Source organism: Dryobates pubescens, chromosome Z, assembly GCF_014839835.1.
Source record: "Dryobates pubescens isolate bDryPub1 chromosome Z, bDryPub1.pri, whole genome shotgun sequence".
NCBI classification, from domain to species: domain Eukaryota; kingdom Metazoa; phylum Chordata; class Aves; order Piciformes; family Picidae; genus Dryobates; species Dryobates pubescens.
The window spans coordinates 40,965,539-40,982,783 of record NC_071657.1 but is presented as its reverse complement, the minus strand read 5'-3'; the positions used below and the strand labels follow the sequence as shown (position 1 = coordinate 40,982,783).

General features: G+C 44.4%; 1 protein-coding gene across 1 annotated transcript; it reads left to right on the top strand.

Annotated features, from left to right (window-relative positions):
• Nucleotides 1-3,761: 3,761 nt before the first annotated feature.
• On the top strand, nt 3,762-17,241 carry TRIM14 (tripartite motif containing 14). Its single transcript, XM_054178100.1, is given in 7 exon segments — nt 3,762-3,938; nt 8,157-8,252; nt 9,691-9,924; nt 10,952-11,114; nt 12,202-12,294; nt 14,834-14,988; nt 14,991-17,241. Coding segments are annotated over 7 exon segments (1,299 nt in total). The 3' UTR covers nt 15,372-17,241.
• The last annotated feature ends 4 nt before the right edge of the window (nt 17,242-17,245 follow it).

Here is a 17,245-nt window from a genome sequence, read left to right as displayed (position 1 = left end):
CACACTGCCTGATACTCCTCTACTTTTCTCGTACCACTTGGCCACACTCACACAATGTATCTCTGCTGCCCTCTGGTACCAGTGACAGACTTTGACACTCCCTACAGCCCGAGATCTGGATGGTTCCATGTTTACATGAGAGCTTTACCCAGGTTGCCACATCCCATCCGGCAATGGCTTTTGTCCAAGTGGAAACCACATCCAGAGCTTTTCTGGCAGTGCAATAACCACTAATGGAGCTTGCTGAGTGACTTTGCCCTTCCTGCATGTCCTTCCTGCCAGCTGCTACACAAACTGTTTCCACATGCCCTCTTTGCCTGATTTGGCCACTACGCTCCTGGCCACAGCTTCTCTATGTGTGGGGATTTGGCTGACTCCTCTCCTGACCCCATCTATGCTTGAGAGCATATTTTGCTAAAAAATAGCTAGAAATGTCTACAACAATTTATTTCTGATGCCCTAAAGCGATTTTATGTATTTTAAAATGAAGTAGTGAGCAATTAAGCCACAAAAGAATTCCTACTTTCCCCTTTTTAATGGACATGAGAGCATTCAGGATGAAAACAGGAGGTAACAGCATTCAGGGCAGTAATTAGGAACTTAAAAATTGCACTTGGGTTTCAGGAAAATAAAACTTGAACGTGAAAAACAGACGCAGCACTACTAAGACACATTCTAATCTATTGTAAAATCAGAGTACACAGACACATGCAAAATACTCCAGAAGGTGCACAGAATAAAACAGGGCTTCCATGCATGATCTTACTGCACATTGTTCACCCTGAGGAAAACCAAAATCAGCTCTTGATTTCTGCAGCAAGCATGCTTTCTATTTCCAAGCCAGAGGGAAGGGTGTATTCTATTGAGAGCACTCCAGTTTCATAGAGGACTTTTGGCTTCAGCCTCATTCAACATTTACTCCTTATGTGGTAGGGATTCAAAGCTGTGTAATGCCTATAGGTATGTAATTGGAATTTCAAATTACAGTGTTCTGTGTCTTTGCCAAAATGGTAATCCAGGGTTTTTGGTAGGTGGCTGCAAAAAAAGAGAGAAAAAAAAATCCAGATCCTCACCAGAGCCTGTAACCTGTACACAAAACCAGACTTCACTCCTCTCCTTCACCCCTACACTCAGGTATGAAGATGGAGTCAGAGTTTGTATTAGGAATTTTCTATACAAATAAATAAGAGATTGCATGGCAAACCAAAGCCAGATCTCTGCATGTTGTATGCTGCTAGCTCCACACACATTGTAGAAATGCATCCCTAATTTACAGAAGGCTTAGGAGATCCAAAGCCAAGAGAAGGGACAGTTCAACTCAAAGCTAATAAGCAAAGACTCAGCCCCATTCTGACTCTACCAGCCTGCCTCAACCTTCTTCCCCAACTGGCTTTCACACTGAGATGATGAGTAGGAAAAAATTACAACTTCCTGTTTTTTTCTTGATGTCACAGTACTTCCCTCCACAGCCTGTAATAGAGTATAATTCTTGGCCAGAAACAGCCCAAGGCACTCTCTGAGGCATTTAAGCCCTGTTTGAATGCTTTCTGGGTGCCCTCCAGAAAGATGAATATGCAATCTACAAGCAAAGAGCAAGGTCCCTCCTACTGTTCTGACCTCTCACAACCACAGTGCAGCAGCATTTTCCCACCATGTTTGACAGTAAAGTTCTAGGGTGAAAGTACATCTGATTTTAGTGTGTGATACCAGCACATGACCATCCACAGTAGTGTTTATGCTAACATTTCAGTTTTATTGCAACTCCCTCCTCTAAAGTAAACAATTAAAAACACTGAAAAGCTCAGTGCCTTAGGTACTAATAACCTACAAATTCTAACACTGTCAAAACATGAGCCTAAATAATGTCCTTATAACCTGATGACGTTGTTTGGATGAGTAGACTAGAAAGTGGATAGAAAGCTGTCTGAGCTGCTAGGCAGTAAGTGCTGTTATTAGATGTACAAAGTCCAGGTGGTAGATGAGTATTAGTGCCATTCCACTGAGACCAACACTCTTTAATGTTCTTATCAGCAACCAGGGCACTAAGATGGAAAATGTCCTCAGCAAGTCTGCTGCAATTCCAAACCAGGAGTGAGTGGAGCAGGGAAAGAGGAATGACAGAGGTCAGGGTCACTCTTCTGAGGGACTGTGACGTGTTGCAAAAATGCACCAGCATGAACCTCACAAAGATCAAAATCAGCCTCTGGACTTATCCAACTCATGATGTAACTCTGCAACAATTAAAGCTGGGCACCAACAGGCCAGGGAGCAACTTTACCAGAAAGCAACCCAGAGTTCTAGGCTGAGCATCTTTCAACAATACAGTCTTGTGGTGACAGAGATCAGCCACACACTTGCCTGGACAAGACACACATCCACTCCATTAAGAAACTCTCTTGGAGAAGCCACCAAGACTGTAATGGCATGGAGGCACAGCATGTCCAAAGAGACACAGAAGAAACTGGGCTTGTTAAGCATCCATCAGAGAAAATCTGCACTCCCATGAGGAGTTTACAACACCCTCCTGGGGGCAGATAGAAAAGATGAGGTGACAGCTCTGCCTGGAAGGGCACAATGAAACAATATGGTACAAGCTATAATGAAGAAAATGCTCATTTGACACTAGGTAAAGTTTTCACTGTGGGGATGATTAAATACTGGAGCAGGGTCCAACAGAAGTTGTGAAATTCTCATCTTTACTCATTTCAAAGCGGGAACTCTCTCTTTTCCCTGTGTGTAGGTGAGAGCAAGCGATATCCAGGTATCCCTAACGATCTGTGTAATTCTATGACTCTAGCAGGAGCTCTGTGAAAGGCATTTTTTGAGGAAGTCTTTCTAAATTCCTTATTAGCTCAGCAGCTCTTGGGTTAGCATACAATTGTGCCCGCTTTCAGCAAGACTACCTTTGTTCCTCAGTGCTCCACATTCTCATGTATTAAAACAAACACTGCCTCTTGGGCAGGGACAAAAATCTAACTGAAAACAAATAGAAAAAAACCCATATCCTGGACACAAATTGTTCCATTTTCTGATCATTTTTTTTTTCAGTCATAAAACTGAGAGTGTTCCTCATCAAGGCGGTTAAAAACAAAACCAAACCAAAACAAACCAACAAACAAAAACAAAAACAAACAAACAAAACCAAAAAAAATCCCCAGTTATCCAACTCGGGCACCAGGGGCAGGCAGCTCCCAGGGGCAGGCAGCTGCCACGGCGCTGCTTCTCTTGCTCCCCGTGAAGAGCGGGAGCCAGGCGCAGCGACGCTAGGGCTTGGAAGGGACCTTTGACGATCATCCAGTCCAACCCCCCTGCCAGAGCAGGACCATAGAATCTAGCACAGGTCGCACAGGAACACGTCCAGGTGGGTCTTGAGAGTCTCCAGAGAAGGAGAGTCCACAGCCTATCTGGGCAGCCCGCTCCAGTGCTGTGATCCTCACAGTGAAGAAGTTCCTCCTCATGTTGAGGTGGAGTCTCCTGTGCTGTAGTTTACATCCATCGCCCCTTGTCCTATCACAGGGGTGCAACGGAAAAGAGTTCTTAACGGCCTTTACTGCGCGGGATGGGATCACCCGGGGGCCGGCTCCGGCAGGGCAATCGGCAGGGCCAGGCCGCAGCTGGCAGCCGCAGGCAGCGCTTCTCTCGCGCGCCCGCGGCAGCCACACCTCGTCCCGCCCCCGCGCGCTGCCAGCGTTTGCCGCCGAAGGCCTCCGGCGGCAGGCAGGGCGCCGCCCAGTCCCCTCAGCGGCAGCTCGGCAGCGGCCATGGCGCAGGGGGAAGCGTGGGGCTCCAGGGCACGGCTCTGCGCTGTCCACGGGGACCGGCCGCTGGAGCTGTTTTGCGAGGATTGCGGGCGTTGCGTCTGCGCCCTGTGCCCGGCCCTGGGTCCGCACCGCGGACACCGTGCCAGCCTCCTGCGCGACGCTGTCTGCCGCACGCAGGTGAGTGCCTCCGGCGGGCACCAGTCGGTGGCTGTGCTGCGGAGGGGACTTGCTCGCGAGCCGTGCGTCCTGGCGGGGGGACCGGACTGGGGTATCATCAGGTGCTGAGCAGACTGCGGGACACGGAGCTGGAGCAAAGGCCCTTCCCCATGGTTGTGTGTCTTCCCTGCTTTGTCCCTCGTTCCTGGGACTTGCAGTGCGGTTTTCCTTTGCCAGGGTGAGATCGTGGCGTTGGTGCAGTGGGCAGCGGTAGGTCAAATATCTTCAGCCTTTGGCCTTACTTGGCTTGTCTTGTGAACAGCTTGTGGAGCTCAGTTTTTGTTGTTGAATCGACTGTGTAGGCATGCAGAACAAAGTTTCTGTACTGTGACAAGCGCTTTGTAAACTCTAATACGGAGCGGGGTCAGTATGCAGTCCCCGCGGCGGGACACGGCTTGTGCCTGATAAGGAGAGAGTGTTACCTGGTTCCACCCCAATGCTCGTGTAACAGGAGTAGGATTCAGAAGAAAACGGTGAGGTGACATTAACTGTCAAGTTGCACGCAGCAGCATTTTCTACTTTGGGTGGGGGATTGGAGTTTGGTTGCCCTGGGGGACTTGTTTTCATTGCCAGGCTAGAAGTATCTTTGACAGAAACACACGACACAGGGAAATGGGAAAGGCTGCTTCTGCTTTTTCCCTTTCCCTATCACTGTAGCTTGCTAGACCACAGTTAGTCCACATGCACAGAGCCTTTTCTCTAGTAACTTCTTGGGGTTGGGGAGCAAGGGTTACAGGTTCATCCCAGTAGGCAGCAAAGCTCCACAGAGCTGCCTGCTCACTGCCTCCTCCTTGCCCAGTATGAGGGGAAGAGGAAAGGAAGATTAAAACCAAGAAAGCATATGGAATGAGATAAAAATAGTTTAAAAAGTGAAGAAGTGGAAGAAGGAAGAAAGAGAATGAAACAAAACAAGGAATGCAACAAGTGTCCAGCCAGTTCCTGAGCAAATAGCTAACCTAACCCTTCCCCTCTCCATTTTGTTGCTGAGCGTGAGGTTATATGGCATGGAATATCTAGTTTAGGTCTTCTGCCTACTTGTGTCCCATCTTGTGCACACACAGTTCAGTCACGTTTAAAACACAGCACCATACGGGTTGTTACAAGGGAAATTAACTCCATGCCAGCCACTGACACCACAGCCTTTTTTTTAAATTCACCCCAGTTTAGCTGTCCCTCAAGCAGCCCCAGGAGGCGTTGCAGGCTTGCCAGGTACTTCCTGCTTGTGTTTTGTTCTATTCTCAAGAGTCTGCCAGGCGGCTTGCTGAGGCTTGTGTGCTGTGGTGCTAAGCTTAGGAGGCTTAAAAATTAGTAACACAGAGGTTTGGTGAACAGGAGTTTCTTCACAGTTTCAAAGAGGTTTTTCCTATTCTTTCTCTGGTATTTTAGAGCAGTGTTGCTAGGAAGATTCCTAATTCTCACAGATTACCAGCAGATGTACAAATGATGCTAAATTCTTCTGGCATTTTGTTGCACTTCATGTCAGAGAACAGTATAGGAGCAAAGGGCAGTACAGAAGCTTCAGGCTAACAGCAGCACATCAGAAGAAACCATGAAGGTGTCAGAGCATCTGAGAGCACTGTTCCTGCCAGCTCTTGCAGCTGGGAGCTCAGTACAGTGTTTGCATTCCCTTCATAACACTGGGGCAATATTTGAATGCAGGTGTTGTACTGCGGCAGCCAGGGCAAAGTGCACAAAGCCACGAGTTTCCTGGGGATCTGTTTGACACACAGGCCAGATGCTGTTGATGACTAGTTATTTGTGCCATAACAGTAAGCGAGCAGGGCAGAAAGTTGGGTCCCTATGTGACACTATCTCTAGGAAGTCTCTGCTGACATCTACTGGTTTGGGCTGTAGAGATTACAGGTACAAACTATCAACAGTAGTTGTAGCCTGAGAGATGATACTTTGACTAGCAATTTTGTTTGCTGTGAGTAGTTGTTCTGTACAGACATGAATTAGGTAGCTGTTGTAGTTTGAGCTGGGTGCCCCCCTGGTGCATTCACTTCCTGTGTCCAGAAGTCCAGCCCAGAGGGATGGACACAGGAAATTGTGTATTTCCTACCATAATTCTTTGCACCACTATAAGATCCAGTGCGGAGTCTGGCACTTCCTCTTTCCTTCCCTCTCCGAGACTTGGTAACTGGGGGAGAGATCTCCCGGCCATGGGCCTGATTAGGCCCAAGGCCACAGGGGGATGGGCAGTCTCAGGCCTGGCCAGCTGAGACTAGCCCAGCAGAGGGAGAGGGAAGAAGGAGCCCTGGGGGTTTTGGATGCACCCTGAGGTGGGGATGGGATCTTTCTTTGTCACTGCGCTTTGGGTTTTCTGTAACATTCACTGCTTTCTATTTAAACTTTCATCACTTTTGCAATCCATTTGCCTGAGTCGTTATTTCTGCCTGTGGTGGGGAGGGGATCTGCCCCAACCCATTACAGTAGCACATGAGGATATTCCTCAGTGCTTTTAGCAAATCCTAGCAGTGGCTGCTAAGAAATGAGAACCATTGTGTGAGGTCCATCAATCAGTTGTTTTATCCGTGGATCTAAGGTTGCATAAAGTCATCTGGAACAACGCCCTCTGTGCTTCTGAATGCAGGACATAGGATCAACATGCCTTGCACTTCATATGTGTCCTCTGAGGCTGACTCTGACTCGAGCTATGAGTCTCATCTCTCAGAAGTACTTGTTTTTAGAGCATTTTTACTTGACTGAGTTAGGGCATCCAGGCAATCTATAAAGGAATGTTTTTGGAGTTGATTCCCTGGGGTCAGTGACATGGATTGCCTGCCAGTGTTGCAGTCTTCACTGCTAGGAAGCAGCTCTTCTCTTTACCTTTAAAAAAACCAGAAATGCGTAACCAGAAAGGCTGGCACAATCATCTGCATATAGCCACTGTTGTGAGAGATTGAGCCTGGGGTGATGTGTTTTACTAGCAGAGAGTGAAGACTGGGTTTTGCTCTGTGGTCTTTGTCAGTCTCTGAGGATGGAAATTAGGTGTAGGCTGCAAAATAATTTGAGGTTGATATTTAGTAGAACTCCTGCATCTTCAAGTATTGCAGACCTCTTCTGGTCCTTCAAGGATAGGACTGGAAAATTGTAGCTGGAATGGATAGCATAACATCAGTGTCTTGCTTCATAGAAGAACATTTATCTGCACCAAGGGACTTCAGAAGCAGAGTTTCTTGCTTTTGGTGGGAACCCACTGACTCGTAATCAGATTAAAAATAGTGTGTGCTTTCACGAGGAGCACATATCAAAAACGCAAACAGTTGCCCATTAAGCAACATGTAACATTGTTTGTCAGCCCTGCAGAGCTTAAATGTCATGCTGGCCTGGAGTTGTTGCAGTGAGTCGGTATGTGTGCATGCAGATGCTCATGACTGGTCCCAGCAGCAGAACAGGACACTGGTAACAGCTGCAGCTCTGGGGCTAGCTTGTCTGGTAATTTACAGAGAGGCTCTGTAAATAACTCTAGTGCACAGAGAGCATGGGGCAGCATTGCCTGAGTCTTTGACAGTACTGACAAAAATGCATCACCAAGTACACCATGACTGTTCAATCCCCTGGACAGAGGACAGCTGATTTTTAGAGGGCTGCAGGTGAGAACTGTGGAGCTAGAAACAGAAGAATATTTACTGTGCTGTGCTGCTCAGAGTATCTTGGGGCACACCACAAGCATCACAGATACTGTGATTACCAGCCAAGATGATAATATTTGTTGGTGCAGGCATTCAGACAACAGCATCACTGTAGTGGTAGTGGGATTTTTTTGTACAGTGGGCAGCATCCTGAACATTCACTGAATTTTGACTAGACAGAGCCTCCCACTGATCCTCTGAATAAAAATGCTTGTTGGCTACCCTTCAGCTGCTAAGTCCATGAGCATGTAGACGTGAAATGCACAGTGCCATATATTTAAAGATTAAACCATTTTTTTCACCGTAGGTTTCCCTGGTCCTTCTGAAAGTGCACTAATTTGCACATCTCTCCAAATCTTACCACCATAAGATACAAATCTTTCACCAGGAGCAGGTGAAATGTTGAATCCTTGTTTCATCACTACTACCCTTAATAACCCTCAGTGACATATTCCTCTGTATTGAAACCAAGCTGGATACCATTTTCTGGTTTTTACAGGTGGTATTAAGAGGCAGTGTTTTATTTTGTTTCTGTGCTGTACAGGAACTTGTGGCATTGTGCTTGGAGGATCTTGAAAAGAGAAAAGAGCAAGAAGCTGGTAACAGAAGGAGCATAGAGCAGGCTGCTAATGATCTGAAGGTAAAATGTGGTTTCCTTGTGCACTGAATGGTCATTTTCCAAGGAGAGACATTTTGCTTTCTCTGCAGCTATTCAAATACCCAGGCAGCTACTGGTTCTCAGGAACAGATTATATTCCCTGTATCTATCACAGCATATTACTTTCAAAGGGAGAGAAGAGGCAGAGTATCCAAAAGCCTGATCAGCTGAACATGTCTGGAAGAACAATGTTGACAGTTTTGTGTGGAGGAATAGTAAGTAGCCCCAGCCATGTACCTTACTGTGCTTTCACTGTATGTTGCAGTAGTTGGCCTGCTGGGCTGCAAGTGCACATTGCCAGCTCATGTTGAGTTTTGAATCAGCTGACACCCCCAAGTCCTTCTGTTTGAGACTGCTTTCGAGCCACTCCTTGCCCAGCCTGTATTTGTGCTTGCAATTGCCCAGGTGTATGAGCTTTCACTTGGCCTTGTTGAACTTCACCTCTCAAGCCTGTCCAAATTGCCCTGGATAGCATCCCTTCCCTCCAGCATGTCAATCAGGCCACACACCTTGGTGTCATCCACAAACTTGCTGAGGGTGCACTCAGTGCCACTGTCCATATTGCTGGCAAAGATGTTAAACAACACTGGTCCCAGTGCTGACCTCTGAGGGATGCCACTTCTCACTGGTTTCCACTTGGATGTGGAGCCATTGACTGCAACTCTCTGAGTGCAGCCATCCATCTAATTCTTTATGCAGTGAGTGGTTCACCCCTCAAGTCTGTGTTTTTCCAGTTTGGTGACCAGGTCGGAAATGCAGGACGGTGTCAAATGCTTTACACAGGCCCAGGCAGATGACATCAGTTACTCTTCCCTTATCCACTGATGTTGTAACTCCATCACAGAAAGCCACCAAGTTTGTCAGGCATGATTTGCCCTTGGTGAAGCCATGTTGGTTATCACAAATCACCTCTTCTTGATGGCACTTAATTTTGGAGTCTTTTTTTCTAGCAGCTCCTGGTCCCTAATTTGCTTTGAAAAGGGGGTAAAGTGTCACTACCAAAGGATCATGTCTGCTGCTTCTATCAGTTAGTGCCTGACTCTATTACTTTCCATCTGAAAACAGTTCTTTTCTGCATAAATAAGCGCCTTGAAATCTTCGTTCAAGCTTTTCCATCCAAGACAGCATGTGGTAGTTTTAGGCTAGGCCTTTAAAATTGAGCTGCAGATTTTGAGCAGAAAAGTAGAAAAATACAAATAAATCACTATTGGGTGTAAAAAGGAAAACAGAAGATTATTCTAAACAAATTCATTGTATAAATGTCTGGGATAAGATCATAACAATTCTTCACATTTCCCATTCCTTTTCTCAAGAGATGAAGCAAATTAGTGAAATTAATCCAAAGTGTAGCATTGAAAGCCTGGGAGAAAAACAGTGACCTGTTGAGTATGGGGGGAACACTTTTCTGCTTTGTCTGTAGATACATGCCATTATGAGCAAAAGGCATCTGTCAGACCGAATGACTGAGCTCCAGTTACTGCTTCGGGAAGAGGAGAGTCTGGCAAAAAACTCCATTGATGAAAAGACTCAGCAAGCCCTGGAAGCACATAATCAGCATCTGGAGTCTTGCCAAGAAAAGCTTGAAGCCCTGGAGACCTTGTCAGTTCAGATCAGACAAATACAACAGCACTCTGATCCTATTCAATTCTTGGAGGTGGTATTGTATGATTTCTTTCTACCTCATTATCCTGATAGCCCCTGGTAAACTGCTGTAATGATCTCCTTTGTTGATCCTTCTGTAGGTAGTGAACAGCATCTTTCTTACTGCTTTTTAAGCTTTCTGTTGGTATTTTGGTGAACCAGTTCAGCTCCTGATTTTTCAGTTGTCAGGTGTTTCTGCTATGGCATTGATTTCATATCTGTATGAAATTCCTGTTGATTTTAAGCATATGTGGAACAGAGCTATATGTATCTCTTAGTCTTGAAGACAAATGCTGTATCAGGTCTTTCCTTGTGCAGTGTAATATGAAGGTCTGAGGAAAGGCAGCCCTCCTGAGAATCTTAGAGTGAAATCCTCTCCTTGGTTTAATCGCAAGAGATCCTTATCACCTCGGGCAATGGCCATCATCTTACTGGAGGGGCAGTGTTTCTGCTACAGATAAATGTCAATCTTCTGTTCCTAATGGATCTCTTTCACCTTCCTTGGAGAAGGTGTGGTGCCATTGTCCATGCCCTGACTGAAACCAAAGGATGACATTCTTCATGGAAAGAGCTGTGGTGCTTTTTACATCTATAGCAGACTTGAGAACTTTCCACTTTTGTGAATGATATGACTCTGCTGTGTGTGCTGGTGACATACCTCCACATGGGAAGCTGCTCCTCATGGTTGGAGAGATTTTTTTGTGGGGGAGGTTGGGTTTTCTTCTTTAGACTGCTTTTTAAAACTTACTGTTCCAATTTTTCCTTTGTTGGGGTCTTCCACAAAGGGTCCTACCCAGGTTAAACACATTCCCATTTTGAAGTGTCCTGGAGGGCCCTCTTTTACCTGTGACTACTGGATACTCCATCCTGGGGCAGGCCCACTGGAAGAAGCAGCCAATGGGCAGACTGAACACAGCAAGGCTTGCCTCTTATGGCCCATGTCTTTAGCTTGCTCTGCTGTGTGTGGGAGCTGGAAGGGAAAAGTCCATTCACTTCACTGTCTCTACTAACTGGAGAGTACTACATCTTTCTGCCCTCAGAAGTACACTGAAATCAAGAAAGAAATGGAGGAGCCTGGGCACCTGTTAGAACAGTGGCATCCAATACCTCTCTCCTTTGAGCATGTACTTAACTATTACAAGCACCTCATGACAGCTCTTCAGGCCATTCTACAGAAACCACTAGAAGCCCGGCTTAAAAAAGGTACCTGGGGAAAAGATATGAATTTTGCTTTCTCCTGCTCTCCTTTTAAATAAAGTGGGGCATGGGTACTGTTCTCTGACAGCATTGGTGTAATGTTGCTGTAACTGTGGTCATTTAGGAACTTAAGAGGCTCCCCTTTCAACTGTGAAGGTGGCCTTTTGATCTTTAAAGTTTGTCTGAGGCTTTTTTTTTTCAGCTCCATCAATTGTTTCAATACAGCTTACTTCCTCCTGCAGAGTTTCTATCTTTGGACCTTCACACCTATACAATGTAGCTGTTCATTCAAATTGCTCTTGGGTGTAAGTGCTCTGGCAAGATATTTGACAGGCATGGTACCTTTAAAATGTAAAAGTTTTTCCTAGTTGATATACCTGGTGAGCTTTGTGTCTCGGGCAGCCTGAAAAATTCTCTAGTTTTGGTACTTCATAGGTGGGTGTACCATGTTCTGCTTGGAGCTCCTTTAGTCTTCAAGCTAGTATTTCATCCTTATGTGACCTTTGGCATGATGAAGGCAAGGAGCTTCCTAATGGGACATAGAGCCACAAAGCCAGTTTACTATGGGGAAACCCTGCCACTCGTTGGGTTACAGGTGAGCAGGGCAACATCAACCATCACATTTCACCCAGCTACTTTTTAATACTCCTTTTTCTGAGACTTGCCACCAAGAATTATATAGCAGGGTGCTGCAGAAAATGTTCAGACCAGATCCAGAAGGCCACTGCAGGATGTGTGGAGAATTCCTAGACAGTACTCTGCAGGTGCTCTGTAGCTAGAACCTGCAGTTGTCTTCAGCTGCCTGACTCTGTTCTCATCTGAGGGGTGATTTTTGAGAAAGAGGTGCTTACTTGGGGTTGTGCTTGATGGTGTAGTACCTTGGCAATACTGAGATCCAGCATTGCCAGGTTATTCAAAGAGCGTAAAGTCAAAAGCATGTAGAATACATGGCCTTTTCCCAGTAGCAGTAACACCAGAGAGGCAAAATCCAAATAACCTGTTCAACCTGTTTTATTATTACAGTCTAGACAGTATGACCACATGACCATAAGGCAGCACACTGCTTTAACTGTCTCCTTCCATCTATGCTTAGATGTTTTCATTAGCCTTAATGCCACAGCAAAGAAGAAGCCTGGATCCATGTTGAAAACCTTGTCTCCCGTTGACCGGCTGCTTTTCTTAAAACGTAAGTATGGTCGAACAAAAGTTAGAAGTACTCCAGGTATGTATGGCTCAAGCATTGAAACAGTCAATGAAAGTGTGCTGCCAGAGTCTTAAAACAGAATCTTGAAAGAGGGCTGGAAGAGACCTTGAAAGATCAAATCCAATCACTTGCCTAGAGCTCACAATCCCACTACTACTACTGAACTACCTCCCCCAGCACCACATCCACATATCTTTTAAATAACTCCAGGATATATAATGTGTTAAAGGTCAATCTACAGGTTACCCTTTCCTCTAGTGTTGGTGAGAAAGATGTACCGTGAATTGTTTTGTTTCTCTGATGGGAAGCTAATGGACATTTCCCGTGGCTTGTAGCAGATGAGAGCTGTTTTAATCTCAAAGCTGTTAAGAGTCCCTTGTTACCATGGCCCTGGTGGCAAAGGCACATTATAGGAGGTTGGGTTTCCAGCCTGCGTCCATCCCAGTGGAGGGGAGGTCATATGGACACTTGACTTCTTGTTACTCAGTAGAGAGGGCAGGAGACAGGACTGTGCTGGTAGAGTGGGTTACACACAGTTCTGAGAAGTCTATTTTTCACTGTTGTTACCTCGTCTTGTGTTTGTGCTCCCCTGCGTGAGCTTTTAAGTTCAAATACTGCAACTTTTTCTTTCTGAACAGGTTATCTCAACTGGCAATGAGCAAACAGGTGTTCCACTTGTAGCAGGTGTGACAAAATCAGGAATGCAATGAGCAAAGTTTTATCTTCTGGGCTGTGGTATCTCAATTCTTTTTCCAGTTGTGTCATTTCTGTGTGGCAGGATCCATATTGTGTCAGTCACTGTGTAACCGGAACCTAAGATCTGTATCACTGAGTACTTGGTTCTAAGAAAGCACTGCAGTAGCATTTAGCTGGTGGTGAACTACACCCCTGAGTTTCATGAATACTAATTTGTACCTGCTCAAGGCTGCCTCCTGATGGGACTTGGGGAGAAAGCACTGTATTTACTTCACGTGTGAGCAGTCACTTTAAGGGCTGAAAAGGCAGTTTCTCAACTCTGTCAAAGCTAACTATAACAAAGATCTCATTAACACATAGGTCAGTGAAAGTGACAAACCTTGATCATAAAATTTTGGACCTTTTATTTCTAAGTTCAACATCCAAGAGCAAGGAGAATACTGGAAGTTCTTGTTTGAGTGTGTCCATTGCCTTGTTTTGTGTTCCCTTAAGATTATGCTGCTCCTGTAGAGCACAGTGACTGTACTCTGAGGTTGCAGGTCCAAACACATAGTTCAGATACGCAAAACTGCAAAGAAATCAAAGCAGTCTGGATTTTGTTTCTCAAATTTTAAAAAGGAATTTACCCATTTTGAAAGCAGTTTGATGATGTTAAATATATTTTTCAGCTGGCATTTAAAATGCCTCTATTCAAAGTTTATCTGGACTAAAATCATATTTCTTCAAAAAACCCCAGTGAAGTATGTCTGAGCTAGTTTTCATTGCAAGTATACTGCTGTTCTCATCTGGGTGTATCATACTTCGTATTCTTCACTTACAAGAGAAAATAGATGTACTCAGTATTTGGAATAGTTTTAGGAATCAGGTTACATTTACATCTTATCACCAGTACTCCAGAAGCTACTGTGATTCATGAGAATGCATGTTTTTAGGTACCCAACTCTGACATTGGTTTACCAAGCTTGACAGAAAAAGTGAAGGGGATTGTTAAAGGATGCCAAATCCTATTTCCAAAGGGAATATATTATTTCTAGAACATAAGATCAGATGCTAACATAATAAATTATTGAGAGTGCATTATGAAAAGTTTTGTAGTACATGTAACAATTCAATATTGAAGTTGTAGGACAATATCTTCAGAGAAAAATGTCATCTTTCATTTCAAACTTGTTTAATGTGATTATAGATTTATTCCCCACCCCGTTTTTCTGGTTTACAGTCCTGCAATACTTGCTTCATTTTAAAATGCTGCTGAGTAAGACTGATTTCTAGGATGTAGTTTCAGACAGTGAGATTTCTTTTCTAAATGTCAGGTTAGGTGAACTGCTAGAAATCCTCTGGGAGCTGTTAAGTTCTTCCTTTGCAATGTACACAGTGCTGCTGCTCAGAGCTGTGGTGCCTCTGGGAAAGAGAGTCTTAGTACCTCTTCATATGTGATGTATGTGAAATCACAACCCAAGTCTGTTGCAGTACTCTCTAAAGCCCTTTGGCTGTAACCCCACCAGAAGTCTCCAGCTATTCTGCATAAAGCAGAAGCTGTGTTTGTTCTGCACCTAGCTGTATTTGTCTTTCTTTTGTGAACCATGCTTATACTCTTACATATTTGTCTTCTAACTGACCTGCTTTAGAGCCTGTGCAACTTGAAAGCATTGGTGCACATAAATAGCACAGTGCTTCTAGTAAAAATGCCAGGTTTTTCCTTGCAAAAATGCAGGTTCCAAGGCACTGCCAGCTCTGAGCTCCCTTGCAGGGTTTTTACAACTTTGACTTCTTTCAAGTTATGATAAATATAAATGTAGTTATGTGTTTATGTTTTTGACTGCAGATGCAAGATCACCAACCTGGGAATATGACAGCCTTCACCCAAGGTTGAAGTTATCTGATGACCGTCTCGTAGTAAGCTGTAACTGGAGGAGGATATTTTACCCTTGCGGTCCTCAGAGATTTGATAAACTATGGCAAGTGCTAAGTGCTCCCAGCAGCTCCTTGCTGGGAGCCATTACTGGGAAGTTGACCTGCTTCATGCTGGGGCAGGATGGTGGATTGGTGCAGCCTACCCTTCCATTGGCAGGAAAGGTGACTCTGAAACCTGTCGACTGGGCTGGAATAGAGCATCTTGGTGCCTTAAGAAGTTTGATGTTGAATACTGGGCATTTCACAAGGGGGAGAGAATCCCCATACAGATAGAAAATGATCCTGATCGCATTGGCATTTTTCTGGATTATGAAGCCGGAATCCTTTCATTCTACAATGTTTCAGATGGCATGGCTCATTTGCACACCTTCCACTGCAAGTTCACAGAACCAGTTTACCCAGCTTTGAGGCTCTGGGAAGGGTCCATTGGAATATGCAAACTAACATAATGAACAAAGCAAAAGAAAACCTACTATTTCATGCCTTTTGTATGAAAGCCACTTCAGTGATGATCTACATTAACTAATCTCTGCCATAGGAAAGTTGTAACTGTGATGCTTTTAGAAAGTAACAGTTACGTTCAAGAAAACCAACTGTAATTTTTAATATATATATATATGTATGCATTTTTCAGTGGGAGAAGGGGATCAATGTACCACCTGCAGTGCAGTATATAGCATGTTTTGTGCTTTTTCAACTTGCACAGTGGAAAAAGTCTGGTTGAAAGAAGCAAATTACAATCTGAATTTGAATCTGGATATTGGTGTCTTCTTTTAAGAACTCCCTCCCTGTCTGGTGGGGCTGCACTTGTGTATAGTAATAGGGTTTAGTCAAACTTCAAGTTTATACATTGCATGTTGTTAGAGCTGACAAGTTTGGATAATAAATGCACTTAAGTGAGTTAGCTTATACTTGAAATCAACTTGGAAAAATCAAAGACTGGCACTGACCGTTGGAAATGTCCTGTCAAGTGAAGCTGAAGCATAGCTTCTTCAGCTACACTTAATAACCATTAGCTGGCCTTACTTGTGAGAGAAACTTTGAACTGGGATTCTGGTTGGCCCTGTTATTACTGCACAAAGTGGAAGCATGAGAAATAGTTGTGTACCACCTCCGATGGAAGAAATGCCCGGAAGATGGACAGGTGCCATAAAAACACTGGATCAGTTGGGTGCTTGGTGCTTCATTTGCTTTTGTGTCCTATTTGCAAAAGCTCTTTAACTGCAGCTGAATAAAGTATTCTTGCATAAAACTAGGGGAGACAGCTTGCAAGTTCCTGTATAGGGATAATTTAATTAAATGTGTAGAGAAAAAAAATTAAGTCTTTGAAGTTTTTGATCCTGTATTTATAGGAGCCTCTAGGACCAGCCTTACTAGATCAAGGAGCCACTGCTACTTGAAGCAGATCAGGTTATCTAATGGTGTTTAAATACTAAAGGCCCTGGAATCCTCTGCAGTTCTGGCAAAGGTGATGTCTGATCTTAGGCTGAAATGCAGAAACAATAACTTGGTTTATAAGCTAAATTTAATTTTCAAATTCAAAATAAAAAAAAAAATCTTAAAAATTGAGTAGTTCTTTAATATCAGGCAAGCATACTGCATCAGTCAGAGCTCACATATGGTCAAGCACATGATTCAAAGAATCTGTTTCCCAGTTTAAAGATACAGTCTCCTCAGAATTGCAAAAAGGTAAATATCTCACAGATACAGAAATGCCACCAACAAATTCAAGATACTTTAACTCATAACCAAGAGGAAGCAAGTTCCAAATGACCACCATTACTAAACTATTCAACCACAGAAAAAGGCAGGTTTATCATACCAAAGCTCCTTCCTGGACAAAGGGGAGGGCTACAGGCTGACAGGAGTAGGATGATGTTTCTTTGAATAGTGAGTAGCTGTGAAGCACAGTGATGTGACCTAGTCAAGCACCCATCCTCGGTTCTCTCAAACACTAGTGCTGGGGGTGGAAAACCCAATCCCATGTATTTCCTTCCTAGGACAGGAAGGAGGCTGTTTAATCTTGATCAGCATTTGGCTTCCTACTAGAGAAGCTGCTCCTGGGTATAAATGGAGGTGTCCAAACACTGCAGAATTAGGATTCTAGGCTTAATCTGACCCACAGTAGATGCTTTTGACATTTTTTGGAAGCATAGGTTAAGCCTGTTTCCACTGACCCATCCCAGGTGTACTCTTTCCTCAATCTGTCTGGCTTGCCATCTTTCGGTTCAAAAAAAGCTCCTTCTCTTGCCCCTTAAGTGGGGCCTTTCTCTCTATCCAATTGGCTTGTTGTCTTGGCACTGTTTCTTGAAAAATACCTCGA